Source organism: Pygoscelis adeliae, unplaced genomic scaffold (genome assembly GCF_000699105.1).
Source record: "Pygoscelis adeliae isolate BGI_AS28 unplaced genomic scaffold, ASM69910v1 Scaffold388, whole genome shotgun sequence".
In the NCBI taxonomy this organism is placed as follows: domain Eukaryota; kingdom Metazoa; phylum Chordata; class Aves; order Sphenisciformes; family Spheniscidae; genus Pygoscelis; species Pygoscelis adeliae.
Window position 1 is genome coordinate 6,032 of NW_008825267.1, and position 21,513 is coordinate 27,544.

General features: G+C 41.3%; 2 protein-coding genes across 2 annotated transcripts in view; one reads left to right on the forward strand and one right to left on the reverse strand.

Annotated features, from left to right (window-relative positions):
* The window catches only part of RARA (retinoic acid receptor, alpha), a gene marked incomplete at its 5' end in the record, with an annotated part of 7,596 nt that extends 6,020 nt beyond the window's left edge, over positions 1-1,576 (forward strand). Inside the window, one exon of the mRNA XM_009329619.1 lies at positions 1,487-1,576. Coding sequence (XP_009327894.1) covers positions 1,487-1,576 — 90 coding nt within the window. The remainder of the gene's footprint in view (positions 1-1,486) is intronic.
* Positions 1,577-2,107: 531 nt separating this feature from the next.
* TOP2A (topoisomerase (DNA) II alpha 170kDa) overlaps positions 2,108-21,513 on the reverse strand; it is a 28,105-nt gene continuing 8,699 nt past the window's right edge. The window contains exons 2-35 of the mRNA XM_009329620.1: positions 21,376-21,513; positions 21,118-21,208; positions 20,587-20,650; positions 19,931-20,076; positions 19,458-19,555; positions 18,926-19,138; positions 18,548-18,721; positions 18,242-18,343; positions 17,608-17,745; positions 17,293-17,431; positions 16,856-17,013; positions 16,303-16,428; positions 15,730-15,840; positions 15,531-15,636; positions 14,754-14,863; positions 13,903-13,995; positions 13,308-13,422; positions 12,868-12,989; positions 12,134-12,282; positions 11,186-11,417; positions 10,925-11,059; positions 10,604-10,804; positions 9,840-10,035; positions 8,434-8,525; positions 7,699-7,839; positions 7,512-7,595; positions 6,673-6,870; positions 5,604-5,709; positions 5,153-5,293; positions 4,560-4,710; positions 4,357-4,418; positions 3,912-4,037; positions 2,616-2,839; positions 2,108-2,257 (exon numbers count right to left, since the gene is read on the reverse strand). Coding sequence (XP_009327895.1) covers positions 2,108-2,257; positions 2,616-2,839; positions 3,912-4,037; positions 4,357-4,418; positions 4,560-4,710; positions 5,153-5,293; positions 5,604-5,709; positions 6,673-6,870; positions 7,512-7,595; positions 7,699-7,839; positions 8,434-8,525; positions 9,840-10,035; positions 10,604-10,804; positions 10,925-11,059; positions 11,186-11,417; positions 12,134-12,282; positions 12,868-12,989; positions 13,308-13,422; positions 13,903-13,995; positions 14,754-14,863; positions 15,531-15,636; positions 15,730-15,840; positions 16,303-16,428; positions 16,856-17,013; positions 17,293-17,431; positions 17,608-17,745; positions 18,242-18,343; positions 18,548-18,721; positions 18,926-19,138; positions 19,458-19,555; positions 19,931-20,076; positions 20,587-20,650; positions 21,118-21,208; positions 21,376-21,513 — 4,632 coding nt within the window. The remainder of the gene's footprint in view (positions 2,258-2,615; positions 2,840-3,911; positions 4,038-4,356; positions 4,419-4,559; positions 4,711-5,152; positions 5,294-5,603; positions 5,710-6,672; positions 6,871-7,511; positions 7,596-7,698; positions 7,840-8,433; positions 8,526-9,839; positions 10,036-10,603; positions 10,805-10,924; positions 11,060-11,185; positions 11,418-12,133; positions 12,283-12,867; positions 12,990-13,307; positions 13,423-13,902; positions 13,996-14,753; positions 14,864-15,530; positions 15,637-15,729; positions 15,841-16,302; positions 16,429-16,855; positions 17,014-17,292; positions 17,432-17,607; positions 17,746-18,241; positions 18,344-18,547; positions 18,722-18,925; positions 19,139-19,457; positions 19,556-19,930; positions 20,077-20,586; positions 20,651-21,117; positions 21,209-21,375) is intronic.

The window sequence follows — 21,513 nt, forward strand, 5'->3', positions numbered from 1 at the left end:
CGGGCTGCGGCAGCAGCCCCTGGGCCAGACGGTCTGCGCGGGCAGACACCGGCTGCCACGCGGGCGTTCACAGGAATTTGGAAACCTGGGCTGCGGAGCCGAGGTAGCGGGTCCACAGCCAGCGGTTTTGCAAAGCCGCAGCGTTAGCACAGCGAGGAACTGGCAGGGGAACAGTCCAGGCAGCACCTGAGCTGGCTGCAAGGCATTGCCTGGGGCGGGGTCCAGGGCTTGGGGGCAGCAAATTGCTGACCCGCTCCCACCCGTGGGGCTTTCACAGCGCTTGGCAGCTTGGGGTGACCCAGGGGTCTTCCAGCTGACGGCACCGGAGTCCCCTGGCCGAGTGCCGAAGCACCGGGGAGGGGGAAAGCAGAAGAGACGCCATTTGAGCAGACCACCTCTGCGAAGCCCGAGGCTCCTACAGCTCTTTCTATAGGGTGCAGCCTTCTTTACGTGGCTCCACGCCACGGGGACGGTCTACGCCAGCCCTACAGCCGGACCAGAGCTTGTGCCAAGCCCTCTGCTCCGCCATCGCGTTGCGATAGCAGAGGGCTTGGCACAAGCTCTGCGATGGTCAATTTCCATAACAATGCCAAAATCAGCTAAATCAGCACTGGAAATAACCTCTGAAATAACGAGGGTGGTTAGACAACGGAGATGACCCATTTAGACCAGTCTTGGCAGCAGAGGGTGGGAGCCGATGGCCTCTTGCTCCTGAGAAAGTCCGAGCTTCAAGCACTCACCACGAACAAAGACAACCCGTGGCCCCGGAGAGCCGGCGCAAGGGAGAACTGAGGGAACGGGCAGATGAGGACAACTCCTTTTTTTTTGAGGAAAGCTCAAGTAAAAACACTTTTATTATATAAATATTAAAAACGGCAGAAACTCAGGACAAGACAAAAAAACACAGAAAATATTTACATAGACAGTCAAGAAATATCCCTCGGTGCTATAGAAATAGCTCTACGAAAAGCAAAACACGACTAGATAAATACTGCAGGGAAGTACTTCGAAGGGGAAGATGACGCCTCCCTGCTTCTGCTGAGGAGAAGGTCTGACCACCCGGTGGCACCGAGGTGACAAACAGGCCTCACCTCGCAGGGGACTGCGCCCTTCGTGCAGCCGGGCGTGTAGAAGCTAAGGGGAAGCTCTTTGTCCCCAGGAACAAAGGGGCAGGAGAGGCTTCACGCCGCCGAGCAGCCGCTCTGCACGACAGCCTTTCCTAGTGCCAAGCACGGCAGCAGAGCAGCTCAGCACGGGGGAACCTGCTGCTTTCCAACGCGTGCGCTGGGATAACCAACGGGCTTTCCTGCAAGTTCCCGCAGATCAAAGATCCTTGGATGGTGAATGTCTGTCCTGCCTCTGTCCTCTCTAAGAGCCCGCCACGCTCAGCTGGCACCGCAGAGACACCCGTTTAGCTCTTTAACAGCACGCGGCATTGGCAGTCACAAGCATCTCTTACCTGAAGACGACCTCTGGGCTGAACTAGCTGAACACGGGGTTTCTTGGCAGCCAGACAGAAGATAAAACTGCCAACACCGAGCACGGTGTGGAGACAAGTCTGCACAAACCTCCGTGACTAAATCCGAATTTAAAAAACCAAAGGCTAAAACTCAACATGGCAGAGGTTGAGCAACAGGGGCCCGCGCTGACATAAAGGACTGCAAAAGAGGAAGAAAAACACCAGCATGGAGTTCTAAATGCCTACACCTCACATGTTACGACTCTATGGTTGTGGAGTTAAAAAATAATAAAATATATAAGCTTTTAAGATACCTAAAGTGGAAGATGCCTACGCGAGAGGGTATTTTAAAGGATTTGATATGTTCTAAAGTCTACTCGAACATTAAAATCACCACAAAGTGTCAAAAGATTCCAGCTAGCTAATGGGTAAGAGGGAAGTGCATCAGGGCTAGCTGGGCACATGGCTCCAGCGTTCATGAGGAAGGGAGGGGGGTTCCTGTTTAAACAAACCTAACTTATTTAAAACCAAGAAAAATAGAGATGTATTCACTTGTAACAAACATTTTTGGACTAGCTTAAATTCAGTGAAAAGATTTCCTAGTCTGAGATGTTCTTTAGATCAGCAGTTTACAATCTTCATACAAATTCAAAACATATCGTCTTCATCGGACTCCTCCAAGTACCGGACAGGCTTTTTGAGACGTCCAGGCCTGGTACGGGGCACGGCTGCTATGGGGCTGTCCGCACGAGCAGTTGAATCAACAGTAAAGCTATCATCGTCTTCTGGCTTGGCTTTCTGGAGGGAAAGCATAGTCAAGAAGTGAATCACGAATCTGAGCATAAACAAGGAACACCATTAGCACAAAACGTACCACTGTGTCACGGGCAAGGTGGTTGTTCGGACTGATGAGACCAAACCAACAATGTGGGATAAGTACACGTGCCCGACCCCCCCTTCCCACCCACCCTCCCCACACCCAGCAATAACGCCGGGCGTCGCAGAGGAGGTTCTACCTCTACCACGCTTTTCCTGCCAGAACAACCGACAACACACGCTGTGGTACCGCCTCGGCTCGCCACGCTTTTCCTGCCAGAACAACCGACACCACACGCTGTGGTACCCCCTCGGCTCTAACGGGCGGCGGAGTACAAACCTTTGCTGCAACTGATTTGGAAGGCTTCGAGCCAAAATCTGAATCCGAATCCGAATCCAAAGAGCTTGGCTGCCTTTTGACAACTTTCCGCCCCTTGGTCTTGTCAAGCTTGTCACCCGCTGCTCCAGCCTCAGAATCCAGGGATCCCTCCTTCACCGCTGTCTTGCCGGATTTGGGTGCAGCCTTTTTCTTGGCTAGAACATCCATGATGGACGGCTGGTTATCTGAAACAGAACTCTGCGTTTAAACCCTCGTTTTGCTGCCTCTCTTCTCCTTCGCAGTTTGTGAATTACTTCCAGCACAAATACGGCGCCGCACTATGCTGCGAGGTCAGCACACAGGTCGTCTCATTTTGAAGCACGGTTTTCTAGAAAGATTGCTCTTTACCAAGATTATGAGAAATGAGGTTGTTTATCTGCTTAGTTCTACTACATTTAGAGGATCAAATTAAAATGTACCCAAAGCAATTTACAGACTATTTCAGATTGAAAAGTCTTGAACTCTCAAGGCTGTGTAACCAATCTTATACCTTCGAAACTTTTGCACAGGGAGGGAATGAATTTACCATCTATCCTAAACAGTTACTTGTGGAGTTCGTTCTTACCTATATTTTGACATTTTTTTAACAGCATCTTGAAGCATGTCTCCAAGTTAAGCTGAAATGGGCAGGCCAGTCCTGAATGATAATAGGCTTCCTCAATTTAGAAGAGGAAGAAACGTGAAGTTTCTGTGAAGTAACGTACGTACTTTACTGCTGGGATCAAAACCAGCTAGTGATGGAATATGCAAAACAGCTTTCAAAGTTTCACAAAGACTCAGGGCAGTTAAGTTTAAAAAAACTTGAGTCAAATGCTGTAGATTTATGAGGTCAAGCTAGCACTAAATAGATCAAGCTACCCTAAAGAAGCTTTTCTTCTTCCTGGGAAGCAAGCTACCAAGTAGCTTTCTTCCCAAAAAGACATGAAGTAGAACATTGACTGCAAGACACAAATTCCACTCGGATTATTTCTGCCAAGTATTACATAGCACTGTAGGAAGCATTCATTTTTCCTGTTCCCAAACTAAAATTCACCCCCTTCAAGCATGTCTGAGATGAACTAGAACATGATATGTTTGGAAACAAACTTCTTTAAAAATGACAACAGCTAGGCAACCTTTGCCACAAACCTCAGATCTTTTCTGAAATGAAAACTCAAGTTATTCAGGCCTCTAAATGTCTAGCAAAATCACTCGGACTCGTTTCCCACAGGAATAGTAACTGTTATCTAAAAATGATCTTACTAAACTTCGCCTTACCCTTAGCGGCGCTGGCCTTCTTAGCTGCGGCAGGTTTTTTAGATACGGCCTTACTGTGAGGCACAGAGACAGGAGGAACTGTGGGAGCTTGCCTCACATTTTCATTAGCAACATCTTGGACTTGAACTGAATAAAGAAAGCAGAAAGTAAGTCTGAAATAGTCAAATTGTCTACTCTGGCTATAAGCATTAGAGCAGAAGAAAATAATTTTGATCCCCTTTATAAAAAGAACAACTATTAAAGCTAGATTAATTACAAATTCAAGTTAGAAACAGACAACAAGTCTGGTGCACTGAAACCAGCTTGTACCCTAGCACCAAAGTTTCTTTGCAAGATCTGGTGACTAACGTCTGCCTTTGCCAGTGTTAAGCGCTGGTCAGAATGGCCAGTGCACTCTCGTGGGGTTTTAGGAAAATCAACAAGGTTTAGAAGGTCTTGTACTCACCAGGGACAGCACTTTGCACTGGCTTTCGCTTGGGAGCTTTAGCTGCTTTTTCAGTAGTTTCCCTAGAACACAAAACCCCAAGTATTTTTTCAACTCATGATGCGCTAAATAGGCGCATTGAAGAAAAACAGCTATTGATTTCTATATAGCATTAACACTAGAAGCACAACTAATTTCCAGCGACTATGCGGAGAAATACTCACTTTGGAGGAGCTCTGGGCTTGGGAGCAGGTTTTTCTTTCAAGTTTGTATCCGATTCAGTGTTGCCTTCACTGTCGCCCCGAAATTCAGACTCCTCATCTGAGCTGGAGAGATCTGCATCTGAGTCCGAACTGATTATGGTCTTGACTTTGGCTGATGAAATGACACAGATGTATTATTTTACACATGTGGCAATATGCAGCTCAGTTTCTTTTTCAATATTTTAGCTGCAGTTATTAAAAAAAAAAAGATCTGAATAAAAACAAGCAGATAGTGAGGCTGCCAGTGGGAAGACTCCAAATCACAAGTGTATTCTGGGCTTGCTTACCAACAACACATTTGATTTGCCAAGACAGTTGTGTAATTAAAATCAAGAACCTTATTTCTCTGGTTGCCCATTTCTGCTTTTCCTTGAAAAGCATTGTGAAAATCTGCTCAAACGGTAGAAATATTTAGTTATTGTATACAGTAAAATAAAGAAGACTCTTAAAAATTATTTCTGACCGAGATCTCAGGCTCTGGGAGCTCTCTAAATAGTCTGTTCAATTTTCTCCTCCACAGACTGCCCCTCTTCTGCATTTGTGTCGTCACTCACCTGCTGCTTGGCGAACCACTCTCTCTCTTTGAGGAGGCGCTTCAAAATCAGACTCTGAATCAGACCCTGAGTCAGACCAAGGGTTTCGTTTCTTCATTTTCTTTAATGGCTTAAACGGTAGAGTGGACTGCCTCTTAGCACCTGAAAAATATTGGGAGGTGGGATGAACCAGCAAACTTCCATGTGTAGTTTGTGAACTCCTCAAGCTCCGCAGTTCAAGCTCAACTTAGAAATACATCACTAAATTCAGACGACTCTGGCTTAAACATCGAAGAGAAATAGTAATCTATCCTGCTCGACTGTTATCCAGGATCACTTTCTCTCTCACCTAGTTTTTCCAAAAATACTGATCCTAGATGTTACTCGTCACCTTCAGGAAGAGGTCAGATAACCAAATTTACAACCCTTCCCCTCACTTTCCATTGATGGAATAACACATAAAAGCATTTACCTCGCTCAGTATTAACCTTCGGCACTAATCTCTGCTTAAGGTCTGAAGACTCTTTGTCTCCTGATGCGTTTTCTTCTTGATTCTCATCAAAGTCATTTTTTTCGCTCTGAAGACAGAAGCAGATATCAAATAGGTAGCGAGTCAGCTCACACCATTAGAAGAGGCACACAGAGTAATGTAGAAAGGAGCCGCTTATTTTAGATGTGTGAGAATTAGTGATATAAGAAATCTGAGTTTGTGAAACAAACTGCGTGTAAAATTGATTACAGCCAAGTAAATCAGACATCATCTGTCCCCAGGTCAGGTGACTTAAAACGCAAAATCCAACATTAACAAAAACAGGAACTTTGTCCCCACTCCTGAGAGCGCTTTGGTACCGCCTTTGTGTGCTGATGGTATGGCTCTAGGGTGTGTTGAGGATGCAGAATTGAACAGGGTGGGTTAAAAACAACAGTGCAAGTTATTTGGAAAAACTGTTAGATGGAACCATCTGTAGGAAAGGAGCAATATGTCTGGCTTACAGGTCAAAACAGGTGAGGGGATGTTTTAATTTTCTATGTTGCAAATGGCTGAATGGCATAATTTCAACTACCCCTTTGATTAAAGATTTAAAAGAGTTAAATCTTCTTTATCTCCTTGATATCGAGAACAATAACGGCATTAAGTGGCTGAAAGCATTACTGGAAATGCAAAGGCTGTTCTAAGGAAGTGAATTTACTAGCTGTACTTCCTGCCTGCTAGCGGATTTATAAAATCCCCAAGACACCTAGAACAACCTTACTTGCATCTGCCTTTTCATTTCTAAGCTACCAACCCACCTCTGACATCGTGATATATGCTCTTGCCAAAAGATTTCCCTCTAAGCCATCTCCTGTTACATTAGTGAATCTGTTCTCCTTTAGACTGAGAAACATCCATTTCCAGTGTTCCCCATGTCCTAAGATTCTGTCCCTCTCCCTGAATAGCTGCTTCATCAGGACACATTCAGCTAACAAGAACTTGCATTTCTTTAGGACTGTATTGAAGAGGATGTAAAGAAAGATTAAGCATTCGGAATGTTCCTTTTTACCTTTATTTTCTTTTTAGTTCTCTTCTCTGCCTCTGCCTTCATCTCTGCAGTTATCCGAGGAACAACCCTTATGCCATGAGGTGATGGCATTACTTCTGACAGTTGCGCCTTCTTCACCTTCGTTTTCCCTCCTTTCACCTTTAAAGGTTTACCAACAAACCCTGCCATCTCATCCTGAATTTGCTTGGCTTCCACTGCCTGCAGAGGTGAGCATAAAATAATATAACCGTGAGAATACCAAAGAAACAATGTGCTACTGAAAAAACCCACCATCACAGCCCTTGCAGCAAAACACTCCATACTTGCTGATAGATTTCCTACCATCAGTTTAAATGAAGCTTCCCACTCTGCTACAGATCTGCACATTTTCAAGCAGTGCTTTAAGCCAGAGCTGTAGTTTGGTTACTTGAGGAGTAAGAAAGAGACACAGGCGGTGACCAGGTGTGATGGTGCACAGACGCCTGCCCACACTTTGGACTCTGTTCAGTAAAGTCCAGCTCCTCCCTCACCTTTTCAGTGTCCAAAAAGCCCTTTGATCTACATCTCCTCAGTCTATATCCTAGTACTAGTTTTCTCCCAAGCCCTCCTAAAACTCCTCTTCGCTATTCAGACTGGTAATTGACCTCCTTCCAACGGCCACCTTGGTGGTTTGACTCCCTGGCCCAGAGCAGTGCTACTCCTATCCAAGCTAGGAAGGTTGAGAAAGCTTTCATTCTCCTCAATGAGTGCAAGACATAGGATGCATCATTTTTAGATTCTTCATTATGACAAAAAAGTCAATAAGAGCTGGTGGATAAGACTACAAGGAAGTCAGGCATCTGCACTGAACACTGACGTACATCAAGTTCTTCAACGAAGGCAGCAAGGTCTTCCTTCCACAGATCAGTGGGACTCTTGCACTTCAGGTTTTCCAGCTCCTTTTCCTAAAGGGAATCACAGTTGATAATCATTAGTCACATATTTTCATCCACCATTAAAAAACCATATTTTATAATAATGCTTTTATAAGAAAAGGAAGGAACATACTTTGTTATCTCTCTGCTTACAGAGCTCATCTTTCTTTTCTTTAGTCAGATACCAAAGGGGCATGTTCAGCAGATAGTTGAAGTCTTGTCCAGTAGTTGCAGCTGATTCTTTCCCACTCTCATCCTCCTCCTCCTCTTCTTCCTGAATGTGGATTTAAAACAAACATCGTCAACAAATATATTGACACACAAGGGTAGCGCTATTGATCAAATTTGGACTTCTTCACAGGTACTCCATGTGCTTATGGTGTCCTAGACTCTTCTAGAACAATTCAGAAATTAATAAAGTGACATTTCTTAAAGCCTCAGCTGCTATTGCACAGAGAAATCCATCTGCAAAAACAATTCTCCAAATCTCTGTTGCTCTACTCTATTTGGCCTCTCTGTCTTGATAGTCCAGATTCTCTCCTCAGGCTGCTTGAAACTGCCATCTTCCTCACAGCCCTTCCACAACCGTGTCCTACAGGTGGAAGGAAACCCTTAAGGAACAGCAGAAATTGCTGTGGCAGGAGGACTTGACCCGACAGACTCAAACCTGAACAACTAGGTCTCAGTGCCTTCTGAACAAGAGACTGAGTTCTCGATTGTTTTCTGTTTCCTATCACAGACATACCAGACATGCAAGCTCCTGAATCATACAAATTGAAAAGCAACTTGGGCTTCTTCCTACGAATTATGAAGCTTCAGAGATAGGGGGCAGTTCGGATCTATTTAGAGAGGATGACTGAAGCATTACCTTATTTTGCGATTCCTTCCAAGCCTTCCCTGGATCAGATTCATACCCTCTCTGGATAAGAACTTGAATCAACTCTTTCTTGGGTTTGTTTTCTATAAACAGACATTTCAGGATTGTCAGTTAGTGACCACTACCAATCGCTGTTAGGAAAGACAGATGAGCTTTAAATTTTGGATCCCATGCTTCTAGCAGGTCAGCATCCTATTGGGCTCTAAAATAGCCTTTCCTCATCAGAGGTGGGACATGTGGAAGAGCCTGAAATAACACCTAAAAAGTTCCTACTTAGCAGGTGGTTTGTCAGGTCAGCATTGCTCCTATACCTGTCAGGAACATCTGCCAGAGCACTGTAAATATTTTTCTTCTTCATTTCCATATATGCATTTCCCCTGCCCTAAGTAGGTTTTGAACTTGGAAAAAAAAGTGTGATGGTGTCAAAAAGGTTTCACAATAACAAGCAGGCAAGGGGAGGACACCCCCCCCAGCACCCAAAAGCTTTGGTATAGCTTGCACCTCATTAGACTTCACCTGGGAAATTTATGCTGTAAGTACCCCAAACAATGGAAATGCTTCAGCTGGAATTTGTTCCTTTAAGATATCAGAAGCATTCAACCATGAGACACAAATACAAATGAAACCAGCTCTGTCAGCCTTGGAACTGGTTAGTACAAAAACCCAAGAAAATGCCTTTCAGGCGACTTATTTCTCTTCCTGAGTCAAGCCAAACAGACACAGGCTGTTGGGATTATTGGGCTGCCTTCAGACACAAACCACAAAGCATCTTATGACACTTTGTCTAGCTGCATCCTCCATGAATGCAAGTGAAATACATACTGCCTTTTAGACTGAGGTGGTAATGTTGATTGAAAAATTTGAATACTGGGAACAAAGACCTGCTTCTTTTTCTAGCTCATGATTCTCAGATGCTGCTAACTTGAGTATCTTCTAAGTTTGAAACCCCAATCCACTGAGAACATGATTTGGAATATTTTTGCAGAGGTTCACAAAGATAACACAGAGATACAGGTTCTTAAGAAGTATGCACTTGAACAGAAAACACTACCCCTTTCTAACCCCACCAGTACTTAACTCTTATTCCTACTGAGTCAGAAATAGATAGGAATTATTGCTAAACTATTAAAAAAAAAATTTACTCTCAAAATAGTGTCAAACACACAGTAGGAAAAAGCTATATGAATATCCCATTTTAATTAATATTTGCATAATGGTCTATAGACCAAGGATACTCTGTGAAGCATTTTCCTCTTTATGTTACTAGAACAGAAAGATAAGTTCTGGTGTAGTTTGTTAAGAGCCAGTCCGGGGCTGAGGGGGTGCTGACAGAACTCAAGGGAGCACCTAGTTCTTCTCCCAGTTTCATAAACCAAGTAACCAAGAACAATGCATACCAATCACAATTTTGCCGTCTATTTTCTCCAGGATGAAACGAGCCTGGTTGCTCAGTTTTGCAGACTCGGCACCTAGCATTCCAATAAGCCATTCTTTTCTCAAATTGTAGTATCGGAGCCTGAGTTCAAAGAACTCTTTAAGAATATCCTGGGGAGAGTTGTACTTCTTGAGAAAGCCGACATGGTCAAAAAGAACCTAGATGAAAGAACACATTATGATGATAAAACTGATTTCCAAAACCACTGAAAATTACCTATAACACAGGTGTGACAGTACAATTGAATTATTAGCCAACAGATTATAAAACCTTAGTGTTGTTTTAGAAATTACTTCAGTTTGCAAGCACAGCAGCAGAGACAATTTTAGAATTTCAAAGTTTTGAAAACACACAGTAGGGTTAAGGTTACTTGAATCTTAAAGCTATCTGGAGGATAAACATCTTGCATCAAGCTTCACACATTGTCAGAATCCAGACATTCAATGGCGGTGCTGTTGTCACAACAAAGGTCTCTGTAAACTGTGTGATTTCAGGTCATTTTGACTCCCTTCAGGCAAAACCATACCACTCTGGGCCCATTCCCAAGCCAGCCTCTTGACCTTTTGAAGGTATATTTAGAAAGCTGATTTAAAACCAGTAACAGCAGAAAAATTGAAGTGAATAGGTTACTGCAAAAGAGCATTTTTGTTACACGCAGCAACTGCAGCTGTCCACACAGTCTTTGAGTTAAGCCAAGAACTTTCTTCGGTAAAATCTATTACATACCATGGAGTTGCATGTTAAGTTTGTTTGGAGTTTGAAGACCTTATGCAGCCCCACTGCTTTAGCTTCAGCTAGTTTTTCTTCAGTCATCTTCACTATAAACTTCACTGTCGTGTCTGTGTGATATTCTTTATAGTCTGTGATTAGTGGGGGTGTCTTCTCAGTCCCATTTAACATCGGCTCCAGGACTTGCTCTTTATAAGTCTGAGAAAAGAATCAGAGTCAGACCCATGTTTTCCACAGAGATGAAAAGCTCCAAAACTAATCACTTTTTGCTTTACAGGGCAAACTATACGTTCCTAGGGCAAATTCACTGTTTATTACCTGTGTCCATGTTCTGACAGGCAGCTCAGTGATCTCAATGGTTGTAGAATCAATGATAGACACTTCACCACTTATCACATACTGATTAGGTCCCAGCTCATCTATTGTGCCTTTGAAATTCTTGTAACTAGGAAGCTAAGCAGAGAAGAACACTGGATTTAGCTTTGTGTTGATGCTTCTGTTTTTAAGCACTTGCATGAAATGCTCCAATGTGTGCTGAATAAACTGAGTGAGACATTGTTTTTTAAATACATTATTTACCATTGGCAATGGCTCTTCTCCATCCATCAGACGGCGGATATTATTCACGACTTCCCTGATATCAAAGTTGGGGATCTTACAGGACCAGCCAGTACCGATCCCTTCTGCCCCATTTATCAGCACCATTGGAATGATAGGCATATACCATTCTGGCTCCACACGTTGATTATCATCATATAGGAATCTCAGGACATTGTCATCCATTGGTGGGAACAGCAACCGTGCCAGTGGGCTAGAATGGAAAAGAGAATTTAAGCCCAAATTCTTGTTACAGAACAGTGACCACCATGCAAAAAGAATCCCCCAGAAAACAAACAAAACACATAAATCAGGTTTATTACTACCAACCAACCTTAGCCATACGGCCTGGGTGTCTGTGTTAGGAAACTAGGCTTCTAGAATAACACTCAAAACAGAGACGCATCTTCAGCAATCTCACCGATCTCTACAGGTTCCACTGACTATATGGGACCCTAAGCTCGTGCTTTAAGTATGTAAATTAGAAGTTTAAGGTCTGCGAAGGCTCCGGTTCTCTATACCCTGCTTTAGTACAACCATACACGTGCTCAAGTAACAGATTTGACCAAGTTGAACCTGAGTGAACCATTGGGTCACAGAGACTACAGCACCATACTTTCAGATACTAGAACTTCACTCTCCCAACTCAAGTTCATTTTTTTTATTATCCTACCCAAATTTCTCCCTTTGTTTTCGCTCCCTTTTCCATATTCTCTGCTATGCCTTTCTGTTCTCTGAGATGATAACCCAAAGTTTACATACCTGAATCTAGCTTCCAAATCTCACTTCAATTGTTGCTAGCCTGAGTATGCAAGTAGTCCAAAGTTTTAAAGGGAAAAAGTAAATTCATTTTTCATTTTAATTGCTGTAAAACTGAGTCCTGTAATATGCTACGAGTAATTAAGACAGTGAGAAATCTGTAATGCTGACCTGAGCATTGTAAAGATGTATCGAGGGCTGGCAGAGTCTTTCCCACCATGCAGCCTTGTGCCAAACTGACCAATAGGCTGTAGCAAGTTGAGGTTGTTGCTGCCCACAAAGTTCTGAGCTAAGTTAATAATAGTCATCATCAGCGATGCCTGCAATAAAGGAAGGTTCAAAGCTAAAAATGCAGAATTCTTCACTGAATGGACAAAGTTAAAGGCAAAATTCACACAAGAACAGAATTGGTATAGAGGATAAACTCAACTAATACAATACTAGAGGAAACTCTCACTGAAATGGCATCCCAAGACCCTCCAGTCTGGATGACTAGATATATTCCAGTGACCCACAATATATTTCTATCTACCTGTTCCAGGGATCTCCAATGAAAGATTCTATCAATCTCACAAGGGAAGCTTGTTTTAGTGCTTAACTTCTCCTTACCAAGGTAGAAAGGCTATTAGCATCTGCCTAAATCTATCACAAATAAAGCAGGTTTTTCCTGTTCTACCTTTTGAATGAAATATACTCCCATAAAGTCTAGGTAGGACAGGCAGGCTGACCAATCGCAGATTAAATTAATATTGAAGAATTAATAGCGGATATACAGCCACTTTGCTTTGGCATTTATGCTCAAACATCTAATCCTGCTTTAGAGGCATCCTAACGGTCAAGTCAACAGAAGGGCTTTTTTGCCTTTCATTTAAAAAGCATTTTGCACAACCAGGCCAGGTTCTTACCTCACCATGATGGTATGAGGACATCTCAGCTACAGAACCAGCCAGCTGAGCAACCTTCACCTCCCGCTTATCATTTCGTTTGAAACATGTGAAAAGAACTTTTCTTTGACCTGGCTTCAAACCTGCATAAAAAAGAAAAGGCCTTGTGATTAGAACGCACAATGTGCTTCACTTCACTTCTGCTCTCTAGAGACTAAGAACTACTTATATACCTGAAGATTCTAGACCAGGAAAGTAAGGTACTTGCAATAATATACTAGAAAATGGACAAGACGTTTACTCCAAAGATTAAAAAACTTGGACAGCAGAAAATGGACTTCAGAACACTGACCCTGAAAACTCAGGAGGTTACCCTGATTCTGATGATATGACATACAAACACCCATTTATTAAGTTCTGGAGAATGCACTATGAGGAATCACTATCTTGAAATAACTTACCATCAACCAGTGACGGGATTGATCTTTCATTATCTGAGTTTGAGAACAGGACTAACTCCTTGTTGATGAAGTCGTTGTACGTCAGGTGATTAGTGTTTTTCCCATATAGGTATTCCTAAGAAAAACAGGTGCAAGATTGCCTTAATTTTAACAAGGTCTAATCTGTTTCTTAGCTCATACTTGGCTAATTTCACTAAAATGGAAGCTCCTTGTAAGACTAGCTAAACACAGCTCCAGTGCTGACATTCTTAGCATGGCAAAGTGGAACATCGCTTCCCATGATGCGGGCCCTTTTTTTTTTTTTGAGAAATCAAGTCTTCATACAGTCCTGCTCGAGTTACCATTTCCCTATTGATAAAGTAATTTGAAAGATAAAAGTTAGAAATGAAATTAGCTGTTGGACAATGAGGCTACACTGATGAGATGAGAGAAGAAGCTGCTCTGCAAAGTCCTGAAACATTTTAACTGTCCCGTAATCCAGTGACTGACTCACTGACGCTGAGCTGTGTGCAGCTCTGGCACGCCAGACTGAAGCTGAGAACAGCCCCAGGGAGAGAGAGGAATCCAGTTCCCTTCATACACATAAACCTTTTACCTCTGGCAGACCATGCAGCTTCCGTTGTCTTCTATCCTCCATGAAATTAGTCAGCCACTCCTTTCGCTCTTCTACCTTCTTCTTGCTAAAGGCCTGTATATTACAAAATGAAAAGTAACTCAATTCTAGGGCATTGTGTGGTGTGCATTATTGGATCACTTGAGAAAAAGAAAGCATACAGGAAGAGTTTACCCAGGAGAATAACATGCTAAACAGGCTGACTTAATAGCTTAAGTGCAATAAAAGGTTCTTGTAGCGAAATATATTAAGAGCATAATTCCCACCAGTCTTTAGAAGACATGGTAGTTAGGTTTAAATGTATGTATTTTTAACATAATAACAGAAAACTAAAGCAGATTTCCCTGTTAATTAATATTTTTGGGAAAAAACGTGGTTTTTTGGCCTTGCCTAATAGCTCAGAAGACTTAAGAGTCAATGTCTACTGAAGGTGAAGAAGTTCACAGAAGCGAGGACTGTTTTAATCCACTGGTGAACTACTTTACAAGAAAATCTGGGGGAGAAAGGGGAGGTCTGACTTGGAGAAAATTGCAGCAGAACATGCAGAAAAATGTTAAAGGAATATTTAGTATTGTGTCTGAAAATGTCAATTGGTTTGTAGTGATTAGTTTGTTCTGAGCTATATTTAAAAACCATCATTAAAAGGGTACTCTTGGCCTGAGGTCCGTGGACAGATTTGCTTCTACTGGCTAGGCTAAAGCCGTAGCCTTGGTAACAAAGAGATTGCCTCAAGCCCAAAGGCCTTTAAGAGCATTTTAAGAGAAAATACACAGCACTCTAAGCAGTAGAATACCAAAGGTAGTAAGTCAGCAATTAAATCAAGTGTTAGTTACCAGGGTGATCGCAGCATCATCTTCAGGACCAGAATATTTGAAGCCAATCCGATGTTTAGCCATATCTGCAAAGTATTCTTTAGCCTCCTTCGATGTGCTGGTACCCAAACCTGCAGAGACAATACTAGTTAATCCTAATAACATCTTGCTTAATTTAAGTTGCAGTTCAAAGAAATATTTTTCTATGCCTAGTTTCTGTGATGCATCATATAAATGTACAGCATGAAGATAACTTATTGAAAACTTAGGTTACTTGAAAATGAGATGTAAGGTATCACAAGAATTACAGATAAGTGAGCAGTTGCATGTTGTATTTTTGGATTTTGTCTGTAACACCTGTAGATATGTGAAATGATTAACTGCAAATTGGAAATGATTCGTCATCATCCAGCCGTTGTTCTGCAGTTGGCAACTTTCTTATTGGTATTAAGCAATTCTGGAGTAAGTACCTAGCTTACAGTACACAAGGACTGTACTGCGGAAAACAGCACATAAAACTGAGCATAATTGCCTAAGAGGGCTGAAAGAATGGTTACCTACAATATTGTAGTTCCATTTTGAGAGATTTTATTGAGATTTTATCCAGTTAGAAGTTATTGTTGCCTTACTTTTACATTTTATGTTGCATGTATTTGTAACCAGAATATCTTACGAGGGAAGAGACTTGGAGGTCACCTGGTCCAAACCCTTTCTGCAAAAGCAGGGCTAACTCTGAATTTAATCATGAATGCTCTTACTTGGATCATTTAATTTCACCATATTCAGTTTTCTACAAACCTTTATAGTACTTGATTTTCCAGGAATTGTAGTTCTGTGTACCGGTTTTCCATTCTTCAAATTCAGGAATGCTGTAGAATGCAATTTCTTCTTTGTTTTTAGAGGCCTACAATGAACAAATATTTTAACTGTGAAACAAGAGGCAGATTTGGACCAATGGATCCTTACTTGTTCACCTTACCATCTACCCAACCCTTACCTTTATGATGGGAGTAATAAATTCCTCCAAAAAATTGTGTCTTAGGAGAGATGGCCAGTTGTGATGGATGAAGTTAATCAGCAAACCTTTGATATGTGATCCATCTTGATCCTGATTTAAAAGGAAAAAAAGACATTTAATCAGGGACATGATGGAAGCGACAATTGTTAGCTTAATAGCAAACGATTCTATAATTCCAGCTAACTGACCCTATTAACTTTCACTTCTAAAAAGGTGACCATGCATTGTTTAACTACTGAAAATTAAGAGAAACAGAAAAGGCACATTCTTGGTGAAAAAAGGCATCAAGGACTGGTCAAGGACCTTGAATCAGCAGACTGGAAAGACAATATTTAGCTATTTGGTGATGCTACTCCCCCCTCTACTTTATCTGTTTTGTTTTGTGGCTGAAAAGACATTATGACCCACCAAAATACAGAATGATAAAAAGAAACGAATACAGAGAATTAGGTACAACAATGGCAGTGGGAGAAAGGTAGTATTTTCTTCTTTCCTCTGTATTCAAGTGTTGTTTTTTTTCCTCCCCCAATTTTCAATTTTAGTGAACCTAACCTGATCTGTCATAATCATAATCTTTCCATAGCGAAGACTCTTTAAAGATTCTTGATCTTCATAGTTCTTTTTATATTGTAAACCAACAATCTTGATGATGTTGTTGATTTCAGCATTTTCCATAATCTGGAAAAGATCACACGGAATAAAAGCTTGTCTTTCAGACTTAAAAAGTAGCTGAAAAAAGTCTAAAATTATCCATAAGTATACCGTTGACTGAGCTTTGTTTTGTCAGTGTTTTTTTGCTGTTTAGAAACTTACCAGTTCTAAACCGAAGTCTAATGCTTAAATTATTCTAGATCATTCCAAGCATTTTCTAGTCCACAACACAAACACGATCCCTTCAGGCAAAATACCGAACAGGACTTAATCAGTATTCCCACTTAACCAGCAAGGCAGGCTGAAGATGAGACTAGACTCAGGTGTTTAAGACACTACTCCTATGAGATAGTGTTCCAGGTGTTCAGCTGTACTGAGTCAGTTAAAACACATTGCATTACACAAAGCATACCGCGCCTTCTAACATGGAGACTATAAAGATTTTCCAACTAACCTGCTTATGAGAAGCTTCTCTGACGTTGAGTATTTTCCCACGAAGGGGAAATACTCCATATTTGTCTCTACCAACCACTCCTAGACCAGAGACAGCCAGCGTTTTGGCTGAGTCTCCCTCAGTCAGGATAAGTGTACAATCTAAAGAATTCTTGCTGCCTATAAAAAAAAATCAAGTCAATTTTCTAATTAAGAAGTGAAATCAAAGCCTGCACACTCACAAATTGAATGAGAATAAATATCTTCTAACACCTACAGGTTTTGTTGCACTGCACTTATTAAATGGGGATAAACATAGTCAATGAGACTGTAAAATGGGGATAGACTATAACTACAGGGTTTCTCATTTTTCCTTAGGAGACAATTCTTTCATTTGCCTAATGAACAAGTTTTAACTGTTTTTGAATGAACTGGTTACAAAGGATGTAAAACACTTACCAGCATCGTTGGCATCATCCAGCTTAGGAACACCCTTAATCTTAGTGTGTTTCACAGCCGAACATTTCTTATTCAGCTGGCTCTGAGCTTTAAATTTTACCCAGTTTAGGATACTTTCAACAATGCCACAGCCAACTGCCTGCAATACAAAAAATAACCCCAAACAATTGTGGGAAAAGCCTTAACAATGATAGAATTTTAAGTTATATACTTCTTTTTGGTTCATGACATTACTTCAAAAGTATATATTTGCCACATTAAACACGAGATGCAGTTTTACAGACATCTTGATTATCCATGTATATCAATACTTACACCCTTAATAAATTTTTCACTCAGTTTACAGCTTGAGCCAAAGTTCTTTGCCTGTAGAGTCATGTTCTCCTTGGTCTGAGAGTCAAAGCTTGGGTTTTCAATTAAGGCATTCACGAAAAGCCACATGTGGTTCTTCACCTATAGTTAAATACAACAAGCATCACACATTATACAGGCTCATCTCAGTAACAGCAGTGCATTCCGACATTCGCCTGTCAGAATCACACAGTGAGGAAAAACTCAATTATCACTGTATGTTTTTGAATTTTCCTAGATGTCTTGAAAGAATTTAGGACAGCTAATGAACATTGATGAACAATGTTATATGATTTGGGATGTCAAGGAATCAGCAGCTCTCAGTCTAAATAGGTATTATCTAACAGATACTGAGTTTTAGTGCATCTGCACTGACTTACGGTATTCTGATGACAAAATACATCAGCCAAACAAAGAGAAGATTGTTAGTTGGCTTAAATTGGACAATATGAGACTTCAATAATTAGCAATTTTATATATATTGTCTGTACAATGGAAACATGTATTATTAATTGATGTAGTAATGCATTAAGCTGTAGTTACGGTTTGCAATAACCCTCGAGTTGTGTTTCCCACCGGGGAAATTCTGACACTGTACCTGAAAAGGCTTCACTCCAACTCCGTTTTTGTTCTTCTTTTTCACAACATCAATGAGTTTAGTCACAAGCTGGTCAGCTACGTAATCAACATGCCTGCCACCCTAAGGGAAAATGGGACCAAAGACCTGGTGGTGATTCCATTGAAAAAAAAAGTATGCATAGCTATTTAAAACTTTAAGCATAGTCTTTGCAACATTAAGCAACTAAGTATTTTTCACTAACATGCATACATTTGAAAATAGCTAAGAATATTAATGATTAAGCATATGGCATTAGCTTGACTAAATAAACTAAAGAAGAGTTACCTTTGTAGTGGCAATGCTGTTGACAAAGCTAACTTGCTGGAAGCCTTTTTCACTTAAAGTCAAACATACTTCCCACCGAGAATTTACTTCCTCGTGGATAACCTTAAGCGCATTACCAGTTTCATCTACTTTGTCCTTCAGATAGAGATCCACATAACTGCGGAATCCTTTCACCTGCATCCAGATGAAAGCAGACAACTCGTTTATAACAGCTCTATAAATACTTAATTCATATCCTCCTGAAAAGTGGGTAGAGAAATCACTCATGCAAATTTTCCCTTTACTATGTGTAATGACGCAAATTGCTTCAACAAAATCTCACTGTCTAAATAGCACAACAAATACAGATATTACTGTTTCTTTTAAATGCTCACTTACAGGCAGCCTCTGTCCATTTAGGAAAACTTTGACATCCTTTGTGCATCCAGCAATATCATATGCTCTTCGAGACATTAGTGCTACAATGTCTTTATCAAGAATTGTCATTTTGAATTTTGACAGATCAGGTTGGAAAGTGACACATGTGTAATCTTCTCCATCAAAATATTTCAGTTTCACTTCACCAGCCTTTCCCATGTTGTCTGTCCAGGTCTGAGAAAAAGAGGTTTTGTGAGTTGCAAGTCTAACACACACAAGCAACTAGCTTAGTTTTTAAAAGCAGTAAGCTGATTTATGAGTTTTAAATACTTTCAAATTAAAAAACCCCCACTAGTTAAAAACTAAGTTCTGATTATGTCTGCTCATTTCATTATTCATTTGAATTCTATTTGGTGGTACAGTAACTGTGGGCCAAATTTATTCTAGTCACGGTGCACTGAATGCAAGTTACGCCTGGATTTTTGAAACAAAAACTTAGGGTCTTATTTGAAAATCTCGGGTATAACCTTACTGAAATGAGAAGCATTCATACCTGCTTGAATAACTTTTTGTATTCACGACATGCAGTTTCCACAGTAAATTTTGTGCTAAATATGTTGCACAGTTTGGCTCCATAACCATTTCGCCCACCTGGAATTAGAAGGAAAACAGACCTGTGTTACTACCTTTGTTCAAAACCATCTAAAAGAATTCCAGACTAACAGTTCAGCCACTTCAGCACAATCAAAATACAACTGTCAACAAGCAACAACATCCTACAAACTCAGTATGTGACTACAAACCCATATTTAATTGGGATTAGCGTTCAAAGAGAATTTTTCCTGTTCTCCATGTTTGTACCATTATTACTATAAAACAGAGCATGGAGACTTCTCTCTGATGGACTCGGAACGCCGTTTCCATGTTGCATCAAGGACCCCCTTCCCCTCCCTTTAGTTCAGTTCACACGTTTAAACTGATCAGGCTGCTCAAAAATATTAGCGCATATTTGAGAGTCTTCCCTACCTGTGACTTTCTTTTCATTGTCATCGTAGTTGCTGGATGTTAGCAGCTGTCCAAAGATAAGAGCAGGCACATAGACCTTCTCCACTTTGTGTTCAACAACTGGAATACCTTTCCCATTATTCCATACACTGATTGTGTTATTCTCTCTAGGGGAAAAAAAGTGGGTGTTTTTAAGGCTGCAAATGACTGAGCTATAAAGCAAGTATTACACAAAAGCTCTGGGGAAAGGCCACCATTTCATCAAGAGCAAATCTGTTCAGCAATTGCAGAAACAGCCAGCAGAGGGAGGACAAGTCAACAAAAAAATGCTCAGCTCTGCAGATGCCGTCTATGAAATGGATCACCACACATAAAAATCATCTATCTATGCTCAGTGACAGAATAAAAAGGTTGAGACGAAGAAAAGAGGAAAACTGCCACAAAGAAGAACAACTACAACAAAAAAGCAGTCATTTCACCAGTCAGCACTCTGTAAGAGGCCAAGGGACTAAACAAAGAGGGCGGCTTTCACAACTGGTGAATTACTGGTCTGATTTGGATCGGCCGCATCACAGAGCCCTCCAACACTACACCAACTTAGCAGAACAGCATCCGAGTGAGAAAATCTAACGCACTTGAGTTGGGAAGGCAATGAGCAAAAATGAAATAAGACTTACACATCAATTGTAACTTTAATGCATGACATGCTTTTATCCCTCTGCTTGTTGTCTGCAGCATTGACTAGAATGGAAAGATTATTGTTATTGCATTCTCAATCGAGACAAAACTATTAACTATAAAGTGTCTTCAGTGGAATGAATGCAAAAATTCAATACAGTGTCACTAATAATCATCTTGGTATGCAAATATCTTGCAAGTTACCAGGAAGAGTACTACAAGTTAACATAAAAGGGAGAATATTGGGCTGAATGAAATTGGTTTTGTAATAGAGTGCGCCATCATCCCATGAATGGCTTACTATTAAATAGCGCTAATGGAAGGACATTAGTATCCAATATTTCCAAACACAATCAACAACGTACTCCGCAAACACCATCCATCAAATTATGCAATAGACATCACTTGGTCGACAACGCAACCAGATAAAAGTACACTTGATAAGTTCTTACATTTAGTTCCAGTTTCTTAGACATTCAGCACCCGTTAATAACTTGTCAATCATTGACTCAACAGGTAGATCACCTTACCTAGAATCTCATCAAAGATTTTGTATAAGCCAGGCACAAAGGTCACATCTCTGCAGTTAAGGCCCACGTCCTCATCAAAAACCCACATTTGCTGAAAAGAAGGCAAGAAATACATGAAGACCCCAGGTACACCTCCTCTCCTGTGCCATCAGTTTGTAAAGCAGATGTTTTACAGATGTTAATGACTTCTCGCCTGCACAGAAGAGTTCTGGCGGCTTAGCCCCACCACCTTCCCTTGCCCCGGGCCTGCCCCCGCACCTGGGTGACCAGCTCCACGGAGCCGATGTAGGTGTCGGGCCGGAGCAGGATGTGCTCCAGCTGCGTCTTCTTCTGGTAGATGTGCTCCACCGAGAGCCCCTTCTTGCTGCCATCGCCCTTGGGCACCCGGGCGTTCTC